The sequence below is a fragment of the Calonectris borealis genome, chromosome 2, assembly GCF_964195595.1.
Source record: "Calonectris borealis chromosome 2, bCalBor7.hap1.2, whole genome shotgun sequence".
Taxonomy (NCBI): Eukaryota; Metazoa; Chordata; class Aves; order Procellariiformes; family Procellariidae; genus Calonectris; species Calonectris borealis.
The window spans coordinates 47,360,516-47,374,080 of record NC_134313.1 but is presented as its reverse complement, the minus strand read 5'-3'; the positions used below and the strand labels follow the sequence as shown (position 1 = coordinate 47,374,080).

At 42.5% G+C, this 13,565-nt stretch overlaps 1 protein-coding gene across 1 annotated transcript in view; it reads left to right on the top strand.

The window, feature by feature from the left end:
- Window positions 1-7,056: 7,056 nt before the first annotated feature.
- The window catches only part of LOC142078253 (chloride channel protein C-like), a gene marked incomplete at its 5' end in the record, with an annotated part of 79,400 nt that continues 72,891 nt past the window's right edge, over window positions 7,057-13,565 (top strand). Inside the window, 4 exon segments of the mRNA XM_075140708.1 lie at window positions 7,057-7,307; window positions 8,229-8,358; window positions 12,238-12,318; window positions 13,291-13,466. Of these exon segments, the coding sequence (XP_074996809.1) occupies window positions 7,057-7,307; window positions 8,229-8,358; window positions 12,238-12,318; window positions 13,291-13,466 (638 nt within the window).

Here is a 13,565-nt window from a genome sequence, read left to right as displayed (position 1 = left end):
TTTTCATTCTGACCTCTAGTTTTTGAAAACTCAGCCAGATTGCCCCTGGTGTGGCTAGTCCCAACTGCTGGAGAAGGAGGAATAAACTGGTATTAAGCAAGTCTGGATATGTCTTACTGTAACAAAAAAAAGTGACTTAAAACTACTGTTGGTCTTTTTCTTGTATGTAAGTAAAATTCCAGATAGAAGTGAAGCAGTGGGACAAAATATGTTTCTCATAAATTTTTCTAAATGACGTGTTCAGAACTCTTTTGTGAAGCCTAGGAAGATTTCTGAGGTGGGGAGGTATTGGAGGAACATGATGAACACCTGTGGTCTTTCTTTAATAATAATAATTAAAAAAAAGCTTTAAAACTTGTTAATGCATCTGTGTTAACTCCACAAATGAAACAATTGTGGGAGAGGGTTTTCTTCTTTTATCTGTTCTGGTGGTTGCGTTATTCCCTGAAACAGTGTATTATACCTTTTCTGTTGCAGACCCAACTGATCATGGGCTGAAATGGTATGAAGAATATATGGCCTGTAATGCTGGAAGTATGAAAATAACTTATTTATTCTTCTTTAAAAAAATACAAAAGAACACATTTCACTAGCTAATCTCAACTTCCATAGGAATGAGTTCTCTATTCAATGGTTAAAATATCAGCTTTCTACATTACCTTAGTGTTAATGCAGTTTGTAATGTTTTTGTTGCTGTTTTTTTTCTTTTTTTTACTAAATGGATGTATACCTTCAGCTCAATTGATGAACAGTTGTAAATGAATGTATAGTGAATTCCATTCTATAAAATACGCGTCATATACCAGCTCTCAAGTAGCATTCCCATATTCAAACAGTTCCATGATGTTTTTCAGTCTTTACCATTTTAAAATAGCGATAAATATAGAAAGCCTTTTAGTATTTATACTAGTGCCAAAATGTATAAATGGATAACTTAATGGATGATGATGAGATAATGCACAAATAACCAGTGCTTGGGATCTCTTGATATAATGCATGTTTTCTATACTAATTTATGACTTTTCACCATTTCTTAACAGAAGCATCACAACCTTCTGCTTGTAATATATGCCGTATGGATAAAATGTAAACATGGTTTTATAATGTATATACTATGCAGTTTGGGTTTAAAAAAATACTCTGTATTTGTTAACTCAGAAGTACTGAAGGAATGGCTATGCAGACATAAACAAGGAAGGTTTTCATCAGCTGCTTTGTGCTTGTTCCCACTCTGCTCCCTGGTGACTATTATAGATGTGTAGATCTGCTGATCACACACATTGGCTGTTTTCATTTTGAATTATCATTATTATTATTGTATTACTATTATTATATTTTAAAGCATGCAGGAATGAGAAAGGGAGGTGGGAAGGGTTTGATTTCCCTCTGCAATTTCTACTGATTAAAAATTATCAAGAAAAGAAGAAACCTGGTAGAGGTAAACACATCTGTTACTGACTTGACTTGAGAATAGACCATGAAAAATTGGCTATTTTTTTCCGATTGTCACAGGAATAAAAGCTGTTACAGTTAGGATGAGAACAGCTCAAACAGTAGAGCTGTGAAGTTCTCATGAAGATGTGGGAGAGAGTGTTTCTAGCAGATCTTTCCAGTGTAATGAAAATGGAGTTAATATGGGAGAGAGGGTTGAGCCTTGCAGAATGACTCTGGGAGATGAACTAGCACTTGGAACTCCTTAAATTCAGCCTGACAGGACTTAACCCAGTTCTATTCACCTCTTTCACTTTTTTGAGATAGAATATTCCTGCATGTAAAATTGTTAAACTTTGTGGTGAAGTACAGCAGGTTGAGATGACTCCCTTTCTTTCAGGTTTTGATAGGCAAAACTTGCCACCATGTGTAAACCAAAAGCATGGGAGTGTGTGATGCTGACGGATGGCTCTTTAGTTCCCAGGTTAATTGAAGTGATTGGTGATCGGCAGTTTTAAGTTGAAGTGTATGCGTGTAGTTAATAGAGTCAATACTATTAATGAGAAAAGTCTATGCTAAAAGCTCTTTGCTTTTGTCGCGGTATCAAGTGAATTGCCAGCAACCCTGACCCCTGCCTTTTCTGGCTGACGGTTTCTTCCACTGTTTGTTGTTTGCTGGACTGCAGTTTCAGGAGAGAGCATTATTTCTCATCTCTGGGTGGTGTGTCGCACTTTGAACTATGGGACCGTCTGCTTCTGAGAAATCTCTAAAATAACTCCTTGCCACAACATCACCGTTTCAGGATTCATGGAGAGTGTCAGTGTCATCTTAGTTTGTGTTTTCTGAAACAGTTTCCTCTCGTATGTGCATTGTTTTCTGTATTGAGATTTGCAGATTAAATTTACAATCTCATAAGGTACTACTAACCGGTAACAATATATTAGATTTGTTGTAGCCTTATCAGAAAATGTTTCAAACATTTATGTCCTTATAGTCAGCATCAAATGTACAAGTCGTTGCATTTATAGCAAAATTCTCATGCTAAGTTAGTACTATACGTTCATTCCTTAAATGCTGTAACTTTAACTACTGAAATAACGTGAAATGAAAATTTATAGCCATGATGTTTCCAGTTAGCGATGTTTTTATATCGCTATTCAATCACTGTGATAATTATTTGCTTCCTTGAGCTGTCATTCAAATTGTGCATTAAACACTCATAATTTAAAATCTTTGAGTGTCACCTCAATTAGTAGTGTAATGGTTTTGATCTTCAGAGTGGGATGCTGTGAACAGAGTACTGCTTCAGAAGCTCTTCATTCTACTGCCCTGCTTTCAATCTGTTAAAAAAAAAATATTCTGAACTGCTCATGTTCCTCAGAGTGGTAACTGTTTCTTCTGGCATTTCAAGTACTCTTCACTTTTACCTTCAGATTTATTCAGAATTGTGTTACTCGTTCAGTGTAACAACTCTCAAATTAACTCTCAATATCTAATGCTTTACTGTATTTTTGTGATTTTATGACTCTATAATATCTCTATGATAATTAATATTAAAACAAAAGCCAGCAAAAATGGTGCACTGCTTTACTTGACAGATGCACAAATCGCATACGCTGCACTAATGAGCCTGTAACTGAAGACAAGGGGGCAGTGGAGAGAGAAGGAATTCATATAATTTAAGCATATACAACTCCTGACACCATTCAAAAAATATGCTGTTCTCTGTCTACATAGAACTGGGGTGCCAACTAATTATTTGGTTGGTTTTTACATGCCTGCTGCCACACAGCTGGAATTATATTATATAGCTATCTAGATATACAGGTGACCAGTAATTTGTGCCCAGGTAGGAGTGGTTTAGTACAACCACAGCAAGAATTAGAGTTCTGTGGTAGGTGCTTTTATGTGTAATAGCTGGAATCTGATTTATGTCTGTACTATTTAAAGACAAGTGGCAAAATGTTTTGGTATTAAATTCATGCTGTATCATCCATGCTGTTTGGTGGGTGGTTCTTATTTGCTTGTAATTTAGCAATGTTTATTTTGTATTTTCACGGTATTGGTTGGGATTATTCCACCCTGGTCTTCTAAAGGATAAAGAACACATGCATGTGCATGCATGCATATATTCTCACACTTACAAAACATTTTAGCAAATAAAATTGTGTTCCTCCTTCTCCCCAGTTATTTGGGAGAGGAGTTAGATGGGGTAGCTCAAAACTTCGTGTTGGGATGGCCAGCTAGTGATAATCATGTGGTAGCTGCATTTCTTCTGTTCACCACACCTCACCTATAATCTAGATCACCAAGTAGCAGTGGTCTGATCCTTTGCTGATCTTTCTAATTTCAAGGGAGCTACCTTCCAGGTCCTAACTGGAGGGAGCCTAGCTCAGCCTGCGTATGCTTACTGAGGAGGAGAGAGCCATGCTGGTGTCTGCCCACCCTCCTTACTCTGCCCTTGTGTGAGGAGTCCCGTCGTCTGCATGGAAGCTGCTTGGGAGGGGAACAAGGAGCTCTGTGGCTCCCAAATGGGGTATTGGAGGCTTGAAGGCATGCTTTTTCCCCACATTGATATTTCATAACTCTCCCCCAACAGAGTAAAATTGAGTTTATAACTTGAATCCTTAAAGCATTTACTCAAAGAAGCGTGTAGCTGCTAGGTTTCTGCGGTGTTGAACACGGAATACAGACTCCTCCATTCCCTCCTTGTCTCCAAAGCAGCAGTTCCCAATTAGGCTGTGATCCCTCCGAGGTAAGAACACTTGTAAGTAAGGTAGCAAGCCTTGCAGAAGCAGGTATCGCAGTCAGAAATGAGGGGAAAACCTGGGAACTGGCCACAGCCTGGATTTTCTGTTCTCCTCAAGGAGTGGAATTTTATCTTCCAGTATTAAGAAGGTATTCTTTCATCACTGCCTCTGATTGCCTTTATCCATGGCAAAATTTGAGTTATAGAAGCTCTTGGATAAGCAGAGATATCCTTGTGTGATGTTTGGAGATGAAAACTTATTGCAGAAAGCAGGATAATCCTTATGCAGACTTTACAGGACTGATAATACACCTCCAGAATAATTTGCAGGAGAAAGATGAAAACTCATGTTTGGTTATTGGGGGGGGGGGGGGGGGGGGGGAGGGTGTATGTGTGTGTGTGAGCATATTTAACAATGACAGCCAAAATGCATAGGTTTTGGGTCAAATTCTAACAGGGCTATTAAGCAGTATGTATTTCTAGCAGAGGAATTTCTTGTACAGAATGCTTTTACAACCCTAATCTGCATTTACCTTTTTCATCTAAGTATTCTGAAAATAACTATTTTTCTCTTAAGGAGGGAAAATGTCTTCAGGTTTCATTGTAAATTAATGGACAAATACCCTGTGTGTGTACATATTTTGTATCTATCCTCTGTAGAGTCGTCTCAACTCCTGCACCTCTGGGATGCAGCTGTGCCCCCCTGCAATCTCAAATATCTCTCTGCTTTTTGCCTTCTAGCTTTTGGACCCTGGCCATTTGTGCACTGCTTCTCAGAGGTTCATGACATGTATTTCAGATAAGCGAGCGTACTGGTGGGTTTAAGTTAACTATAGAGGAGTCTGTGGAAAAAAAAAAATTAGGGGTCAAAGTTTGAAAACCCACTCTTTTTTGTGTTTTAAAATTTGAATGCACGAGTGGGTGCCTGTGAAAATTTGCAGTACAGCTGAGCAGCTGCTGCAGAGACTGGGTTGGATTCGCGTCTGATGGAAGAGGAGTTGTCAGCTTTGTTGGCAACGAGGGACAGCAAAGGCAAATGCTCAGGTAGGCTCTTACGGATGGTAATGGTATTCCTGTTTGAGGAAAAACAGCCATCCTGTTTACATAACAAATCATCGTGACATGGAATGAGGTATATCCGTGTTGTCTGAGAGCAGTGTGACTTAGCCTCGTTCCTTTCCCCTAGAAAAGTAGCCAGGCTGGGCATCCCTGAATGAAGCAGCAGCGTGGTCCCAGCAAGGAGCTCTGCTCAGGTGCCTGCTTTGCTCGTCTGGGCTCCGCTTTCCTTTGCTCCATTTTGAACTTGGAATAGGACAAGTTAAACCCAACTTTTGTACAAGCACAAATTAGCAATCTAATCTCAAAACATTTTTGTGCTTAAACCCAAAACTAAGGTCTGAGCTGCTGTGTTTAATAAAGCACTTGCCACTTTTTAGATAAGAACAAGTCAAAATCGGAACCTGGTTATTCCTCCTCAATTCACATTTGACTGGAGTGATTTAATTGATCACACAACGTGTGTTTGTTGTCAGATAACTTCTCTATGGATGTATGGTAGCAAAGATAAATTTCTTTCCCTACATCTGTAACTTTTCTAATGCATTTACTGTTGCTCGTAGCCATTCACACAGTTTCCAGCAACAATTATTTTCTAAAGTCTTTGGTTTCCACCTAGACCACTTCTCTTCTTTAACTCTTTTTCGTTTTTCTCAGACTGAGAGTTGCCAGGTCTGGAATTTGCATAGTACTTTTGAAATCTCTAGAATGAAAACCCTGATTGAGCTGGAAAAAAAACCCACAGCCATGGTATAAGAACTCGGACTTAGACCGTTGCCATGTCCTGATCTGGAGGTGCCCCCCTGCCCCGGGCAGTACCGCCTTGACGATGTGTTTCGTTACATTCGAGAAGTGTGAGTTAGTGGGCCACAAGGAAACTTTCAGCATTGCAAAAACTGTAAGTCCAAAAGGCATGGTTTCAGATAATTTGCATGTGGCTTGTGTAAAGATCTTTTTTTCTCTCTTGCCATTTAGTACTCACTAACTGACAACCAGGAACTATTTATGTTTCCTCATTATTTGAGAAGAGACCTTTCCAAATTGGTCCACGTGCCAGTAAATGGAGAGCAGCAGCAATCTCTCTCTGCTCTGTCTTCAGTAACCAAAAACATACCTTGGAGGTGGCAAACACACAGCATGTTACCGATTTTTCTTTACAGTAAATATTTGACATGCATCAAGTCTTTCTCTGCTTTGATTGAACTGCCAACTTGCAAACTACCTTGAGTGAAGTATCCAAGCTGTAGTGAGTTTGGTAGTCTAGTGAATGGTTTTTATCTATCTAAAAATAAATGTGATGTGTAAATTCAAAGGAAATTGTGTTAGAGAATAGGCTTTTTTAGGGTGCCTATATAATATGGAGAATTCAGGGTTTAACTGAATGTCACTGCAACCTAGATTTTGTTTTATTTAATTAAACTGCATGATTAGATTAGTGGATCAGGATCTTTGGACAGCCCAAAGCACAGCAAGTAATCATCTCTTTAGAACAGACAAAGCCCCTACAGCTTAAACATTCCTGTCCTCTGAACAGTCAGCAAGGAGCCGGTGCGATAATCTTGCTACCGTGGTCAGTCTGTTCTTGGAGTAACTTCTTCACCAGAGAGCTCCAGCTCAGACAAGTTTTTGTTGCTTCGGCGGTGCTGGGTTTATGCATAGCCACAGCACACCAAGGCCAAACACAAACCAGCCAATCTTTGCACCTCAGCTGCTCCATCCTCGTGTGGTTTTCCATTCCTCTCTCTTCAGTCTCAAGGAGACTGGTCTTGGGCTCACATCGTTCTTGTTGGCATCCCAAAGATTCTTGGAGGCCACTGTAATGTCATCGCTTTTTTTCCCGTAGGACACACGTGGAAAATGCTGAAGAGGAGATGTTAATGGCAGAAGATCATGGGCCTGATTTGATTCATTCTCAGGATTTTAGGAGGCAACACAGCATCAGCAGAAGCAGTTTAGCATATTATCACTGCAAGGAGGAGAAGAGAGAACACCTGATAGCCCATGAGAGTTTGGATTATTTGCCTTCACACAGTAAAGTTTGTAAGAAGTGGCTACAAGAGAAAACATGCAGGTAAACTTACCTTAAATACCGTTAAGTTGTCTCTAAGCTATGGGTAATTTGGACAATCCAGGGAGATGCCTGATAGCAGAAGGAATTAAGAAAACATTATTTATTGTTTCTGTACACAGGAAAATACTTCAGTAGAATGTAGAAGGGGGCCAAGTGGCAAGCACCTTTGATTAAAAGCATTTTTTGAAAGTGCTTATGCCTTTGCTTTTGACAAATTATTGAATATGCAAAAAAAAAATTATTAACTACTCAATGTATACAACTTAAAAGGAAGAGACTTTGCAGGGGTTTGGGGGACTGTTCTACTGAGACTTTTCTTAAAATTCACTGCCTCTTAGTGTAACCTGCAGGAAACATGGTGTTTGAATCTCAGTAGGGGTGCTCTAGTCCTAGATGATACTAGAAATAAATCAGAAATTATTATTGGTGCACAATTATTATTAGCAGTATAACTTTAGGAAAGACAGAACCTAGAGGTAAAGGCTTGCAGATTTATATGATAGGTCCTCGGTGCATTAGTTGCAGTAAAAGAAAACAGGAATTGCTTTGAAATGAGTTCTGAGTGCTGTACTGAATGCTTAATTACTGAGTCACATAATTGAATTTTGAGATGGCATCAAACAATCAGCATCTGAAAGCAGATTGCGCTGTTACTTATATATTAAAAAAAACAAAACCAAAAACAAAACCAAAACATCCAACCACGTTCCTTACCCAAATGGAAATGGCTTTCACCTGAAGGTAGAGTATTGTTGAGTGTACACTTTTTAAAGAGATAATGGCAAAAACAGCCTCTTGCTCATGCAGTCACGGTTAATAATCCAAATGCTCTAAAAATGGAACTTGCATTTTTTTGAGAGGAAGCATGGCAAACAGTCCTGTGCTATAAGCTGAGAGGTAACTGTGTTTTCCTATTTCTAGAAAAGAGTGGGATCGATGGCTGCTGATGGGGCTAATCGGAACAGCAGTTGGGATGCTGGGGTTTTTGATTCATCAGATAATTGACTCTCTCATCAAATTGAAATGGGACCTGGTGGAAAATTACCTGCAGGTGAGCAAGACAAAGTCAGAGTGACCTCTTCTGTGTTTGTTTATTAGAAAATCCACATTGTAAAGTTTTAACTGACTAGAGGTGCTGCCTGTCTAGGTAGGTGTGGACATCAGATATCCTGCGGTGCTTTGTGTAGGCATGCTTTGGTGTCCTTTGCTACAACTTAGCCTATAGTACAGTATAATATCTGATGGTGTTCTTGTCATGAGATTGATGAAGACAGTCTTTAAAATGTTGCGGCCTTCCTCTTCCTCCTTGTGCATAAGGGACACGTGCTGCTTTAGGTATTGTTGATGTCCAAGGGAAGGGATTAGGTTTCTCTTAAGGTACTTAGTGAATATGGACCTTGTACCAGATATGTTATTTCTTTCTACGTCTGGGGCAGCTATCTTTTGCTAATGCTGTAATAGATTGTGGAATGATTAATTTGTCCTTGATGGGTATCATCACCTCTGTGATAATTGGGATGGTAGTGGTAAAAATCACTGAATGGCTAAAAGCAATGTAAATGTTAAGGCATCTCTGACTCTGACTGCTTGCTTTTCTCACCTGTAGAGAGAAGCAGGTGGTAAAATTTTCACCTGGTTTGTGGTATCTGTGGTAGATAGTATGAATACTGAAGAGCTTCTTGTGAGAAAGGGGCTTTGAGCTTCTGTTCCAGCTGCATCCCGAGCAGAGAGGGTCAGGCATCCCGTCAGCTGGTGCTGGGGGCAGCCTGCATAACCATCAAGCATGGCGTGCAGCCAGCAGACGCAGCAATTTGTGCAGAAGGGGGCCAGGGTCTGGGCTGACAGTGCTTTTGTGCTCGGCAACGGTGGCGAGGAGCTGCTGGACATGGTCCCCAGCACCCAGGGGAGAAATTACCCCTGACTCCGCAGAGGCCACAACCCAGAGCCAGCTCCCGAGGGAGGGCGCAGCTCTGCAGTCTGGGGCTGCGGGCAGCGCCTGGGCCGCTGGCTGAGGCTGGAGCGTGGCAGATGAGCTCCTTGTCTGCACAGGTATGGTGGGATAGCTGACACGGCCGGAGCGCTGCAGTGGCCGGATACAGGCTCTTTAGGGAGGACACACCGGGATGGTTAGGAGGGGCAGTTGCTCCTTGTTGTGCGAAAGCAGTGGGAATGGATGGAGCTCTGCCTTGGGACAGATGGGAATCGGTTGAGAGGTTGCGGATCAGGGTTAGAGGGCGCACCAACATTGCTGTGGGTGTCTGCCATAGACCGCCAGCTGTGAGGCGCTGAACTGCAGAACATCTGTCTCAAAGATTGCTTGTCTAAGCGAAGAATCCTCTGAATACGGTAAGAACGGCTACGGCCTGGGAGACCTCCGGTTTGCAGGGGCTGCGCTGCGCGCAGGACTCGGTTGGGGTCAACCGAAGGTCGCGAGAGAGCCTGCGCCAGCCGCGGCGGCGAGGAGCGCGTGCGCACGTGCAGCCGCCTGAAGAGCGAGGCTGGAGCCGCCCGGGGCGCGGGCCCGTGCGAGTACCTGCCGTTGCCATGGAAACCGCAGCCCCTGAGTGAGGGTAACAGGGGCTGCCAAGACAAGCCCCGGGGTGTGGGGGTGGGTGGGTGTGGGGGGGTGTGCGACCGCCCACCGCCGAAACACCGAAGGACTTGGACCCTCGGGATGCCGCGGATCCATGGGGGTGACTATTGTTGCATCTCTATCCCGAATGCTTGCTTAATTTCTGTCTTTGTTCTAATCTAGCCTATCGCTACGCAGTTTTACTTTTGATAATAGAAGTTTTTTAGGATCTTTAAAATTGACGGCATTTGACCTTGTTTGTGTCTTAGTCTCACTCTTGGGATCGTATTGAAACCTCTCCCGACATTGGTTCGGGACACCAGCTCATGAAGAATTAGACAAGGCTCTCTTCAGACAATTGGAAGAAGTCTTATGGTCACTGGCCCAGATCCTCATAGGGGTCTTTAGCCAACCACCCCAGTATCTGCTGGAAGGACAACACAGCAGGGCACAAGCAATCCATGAGGTTTCTGGAGTGCGTTGATAACAACTTCCTGATAGATGATTGAGAAGCCAATGAGGGGACGTGCTCTGCTGGACCTTGTACTTACAGACAAGGAAAGACTGGTCAGAGATGTGAAGGTTGGGGGCAACAGTGACCATGGGATGGTGGTGTGCAGGATCCTGAGATGAGGGGGAAAAAGCAAAAAGGAGGATTACAATTCTGGACTTCAGGAGAGCACTTCGGTCTGTTGAGGGATCTGCTTGGAAGAATCCCAGAGGAGACCAGGTGTACCCCAGGGCTCAATACTGGGGCCAAACACTGTTGGATATCTTCACTAATGACCTGGATGATGGCACAGAGTGCACCCTCAGCAAACTTGCAGACAAAAGCAAAACTGGGAGGAAGCAGTGCTTGATAGAAAAGATGATTGTGTTGCCATTCAGCCAACAGCCTCCTGGGCTACATTAGGAGGACTGTTGCCAGCAGGTCAAGGGAGGTGATCCTTCCCCTCTATTCAGCACTGGTGAGGCCACATCTGGAGTACTGTGTCCAGTTCTGGGCTCTCCGGTACAAGGGAGACATGGATGTGTCCTGCACTATTCTGTGAAATCAAGATAATGCAATAATGCTGCCAACTGCTGAAGGACAGATCTCAATCACTTCATAGAAATGCAACGGAAGACTTATTCTGTGGAACAGATGGAGGCTGAATATATCAGAGGGAATATGCATGAAATGAACAAGTTTAGGTTTTCCATGAGGAAAGCATATATGGTGCTCTTGGAATATTATTTCCCTGGAGTTTCTTATATACAAACTATGCGTATGTTTATAAAATATATAAACAGTGGATGAATACACATGCATACATGTATATATGCATTTGTAGTATATACATGCATGCGTGTATATATACACACACTAAAGTATAAATAAAGTATATATAGAAAGAAACCACAGTTTGACTCCAGGGCATCACCACAACTGTTACACACACTGTTGGTCCTGTTTTATTATAAAATTTGTCCTATTGTATTTAATACAGAGGAACAGGAGGTAAGCTCTCACAGGCTCTGACAAACATGTAATTCCTGCCCTGGAAGACCTTCCCATCATCATTTGCAGATGAGCAAAACTCATTTTCATGAACTTTGCTTTGCTGTTTGGCTGCGCTGCACGATGGGCTTACAAAAGCCTTGATGGGACACGCTGCCGGGAAGGCTGCGGTGGCCGGCTGTAACGCTGTGACCTCAGAAATGCAAGGGATGTGTCTGACCTGCGCACGCAATGAATCACAGCTGAGCGCCGCGGAAGGCGGCAAAGTATGTGGGAGCTGAGGAGTTCTGGAGACAGCACGGCTGCGGTCAGCCCAAGCACAAACAAACAAACCAAAAACCCAGGGAGACTGAAACGTGTTTTTTAAATGTGAGAAGGCCTAGTATGAGAGATGTCCTTTTGGTTAAAATAAAGCAGGAAAGAGCTTGCTCACATGTATTCTGTCTACTAATAATAGCCGCAAATTCATAAAGGTAATTACTGATGTAAGACTTTGAAGCCTCCATTCCACCAAAATGTCTCCTGAAGACACAATTTAGTGTTTTCTTGTGCATGTTCTTAAGGTCCTTTAACTCTGCTTCTGACCTGAAAAGGGCCTTGGTGAGTAACAGCGTATCCTTTATAGTATTTTTAGAGGTGGGAAAGAAGTCCTGGAAAAAAAACATGACTTGACTCTGAAAGTCATCATTCACCTTACCGTTACTCACTCCTGTCCTTCTAAAAAGCCTGCACTGCTTGTTTTGGTTTTTCCCTATGGTACAACTTCTGCCTGCAGAAATCTGTGGGACAAAAGATCATTGAAAAGCAGGACCCGGTCTATGGGTGCCGATGTAGTAATCTATTTGTCCACCTGACAGGATGGCAACATCCACACGACCTGGCTGTGTGCGCTCGGGTCTGGGCTGGCCATGGTGGTTCTCTCTTCAGGCTCAGCGCTGGTAAGTGTTACGTCTCCTACGCAACAAGCCTATAACGCTGTGATAAACCAAATCTCTTTCTCTTCCAAACACTGGTTAATTCAGTATTTTATTTTAAAACCCCCCTCTATTATACAACCCAATTGGAGAGGTCTTTCTTGGCCTTCAGCCTAAAGCTGGATTCCACCGCCCATTAACTTGTATAAAAGTGTCTGGGGTGAAATCAGTGGTGGTGGCGGTGCAATTTACACTTAGCATGTGGTGTTTATAAAATAAATACAAGTGGCAGCTGGTGTAACATGTGAAAACTCAGTGTTTGGAAGGGGCCTAAGCCAAAGACCATCAGTCCTTATAAAAGTTACTGTTGGTTTTAGATTGATCTTTTAGCTGTGCTATGTGGGTATCGCTCATAGCCCAGATCGGTACTTTTACGAGGCAGCAAGGCTAAAATGTTGAGCCTTTCTGTCATTTACTGTCCTGCTGTGTTCAATTTAATTACAGGCAGGCAATTAACAGCATAGGTGAGAGAAAAAGTGAATGTTTTGCTGAACTTACCCCGAAACCCAGCAACAGTAGGAAAAGGGAGTTTGCTGTTTTACGGGTAATAATGGACCAGTTTTAAGCTATCGAAAGTCTGAACTGGCAGGACAAATCGCGCAGGTTCACACGTACGCCCTGCCCCGCAGACAGTCTCTGCAAAGACAAGAGGCCGCTTGACTTCAGGCATTGGGGGGATGGCAGGGGCCCTCGTCAGTCGTTTTCTTCTCTCATTACCCCCAGTACACGCATAGCAACACTGTTGGGAGCTGGAATTTTTGTGCGTAGCCAGAAGTTATATGTATATCTACGTCATCTGTTAATTTTGGGAAAGTTTGTTTGTGAACAGAGCAAGGTGAGGGCTGGACTTAAAAACTGTGTCCATAGACGCATCTAACACATCAATGTCTAATGACTGTTGACTCTGTTTCTCTTTTTTTTTTTTTCCCTTTGCAGTTCTTTTGCCCAGCAGGTTCACCATCTGGCTTGCCAGAAATCATTGGGTATTTGAATGGCACTTCTATTCAACATCTTTTTAACATCAAGACCTTTTTAGGGACGTTTGTCTCATGCGTGCTGGCTGTAGCTTCCGGGCTTTTCTGTGGGCCAGAAGGTCCCATGATCCATTTGGGGTAAGAAATAGCAGACAAAAGTTAAAGCTATCAGGCTGAGGGTACGGGTTTGCAATGTCTGTCTTGGTGGCAACGCTGCCTTAAAAAATATCCTGCATT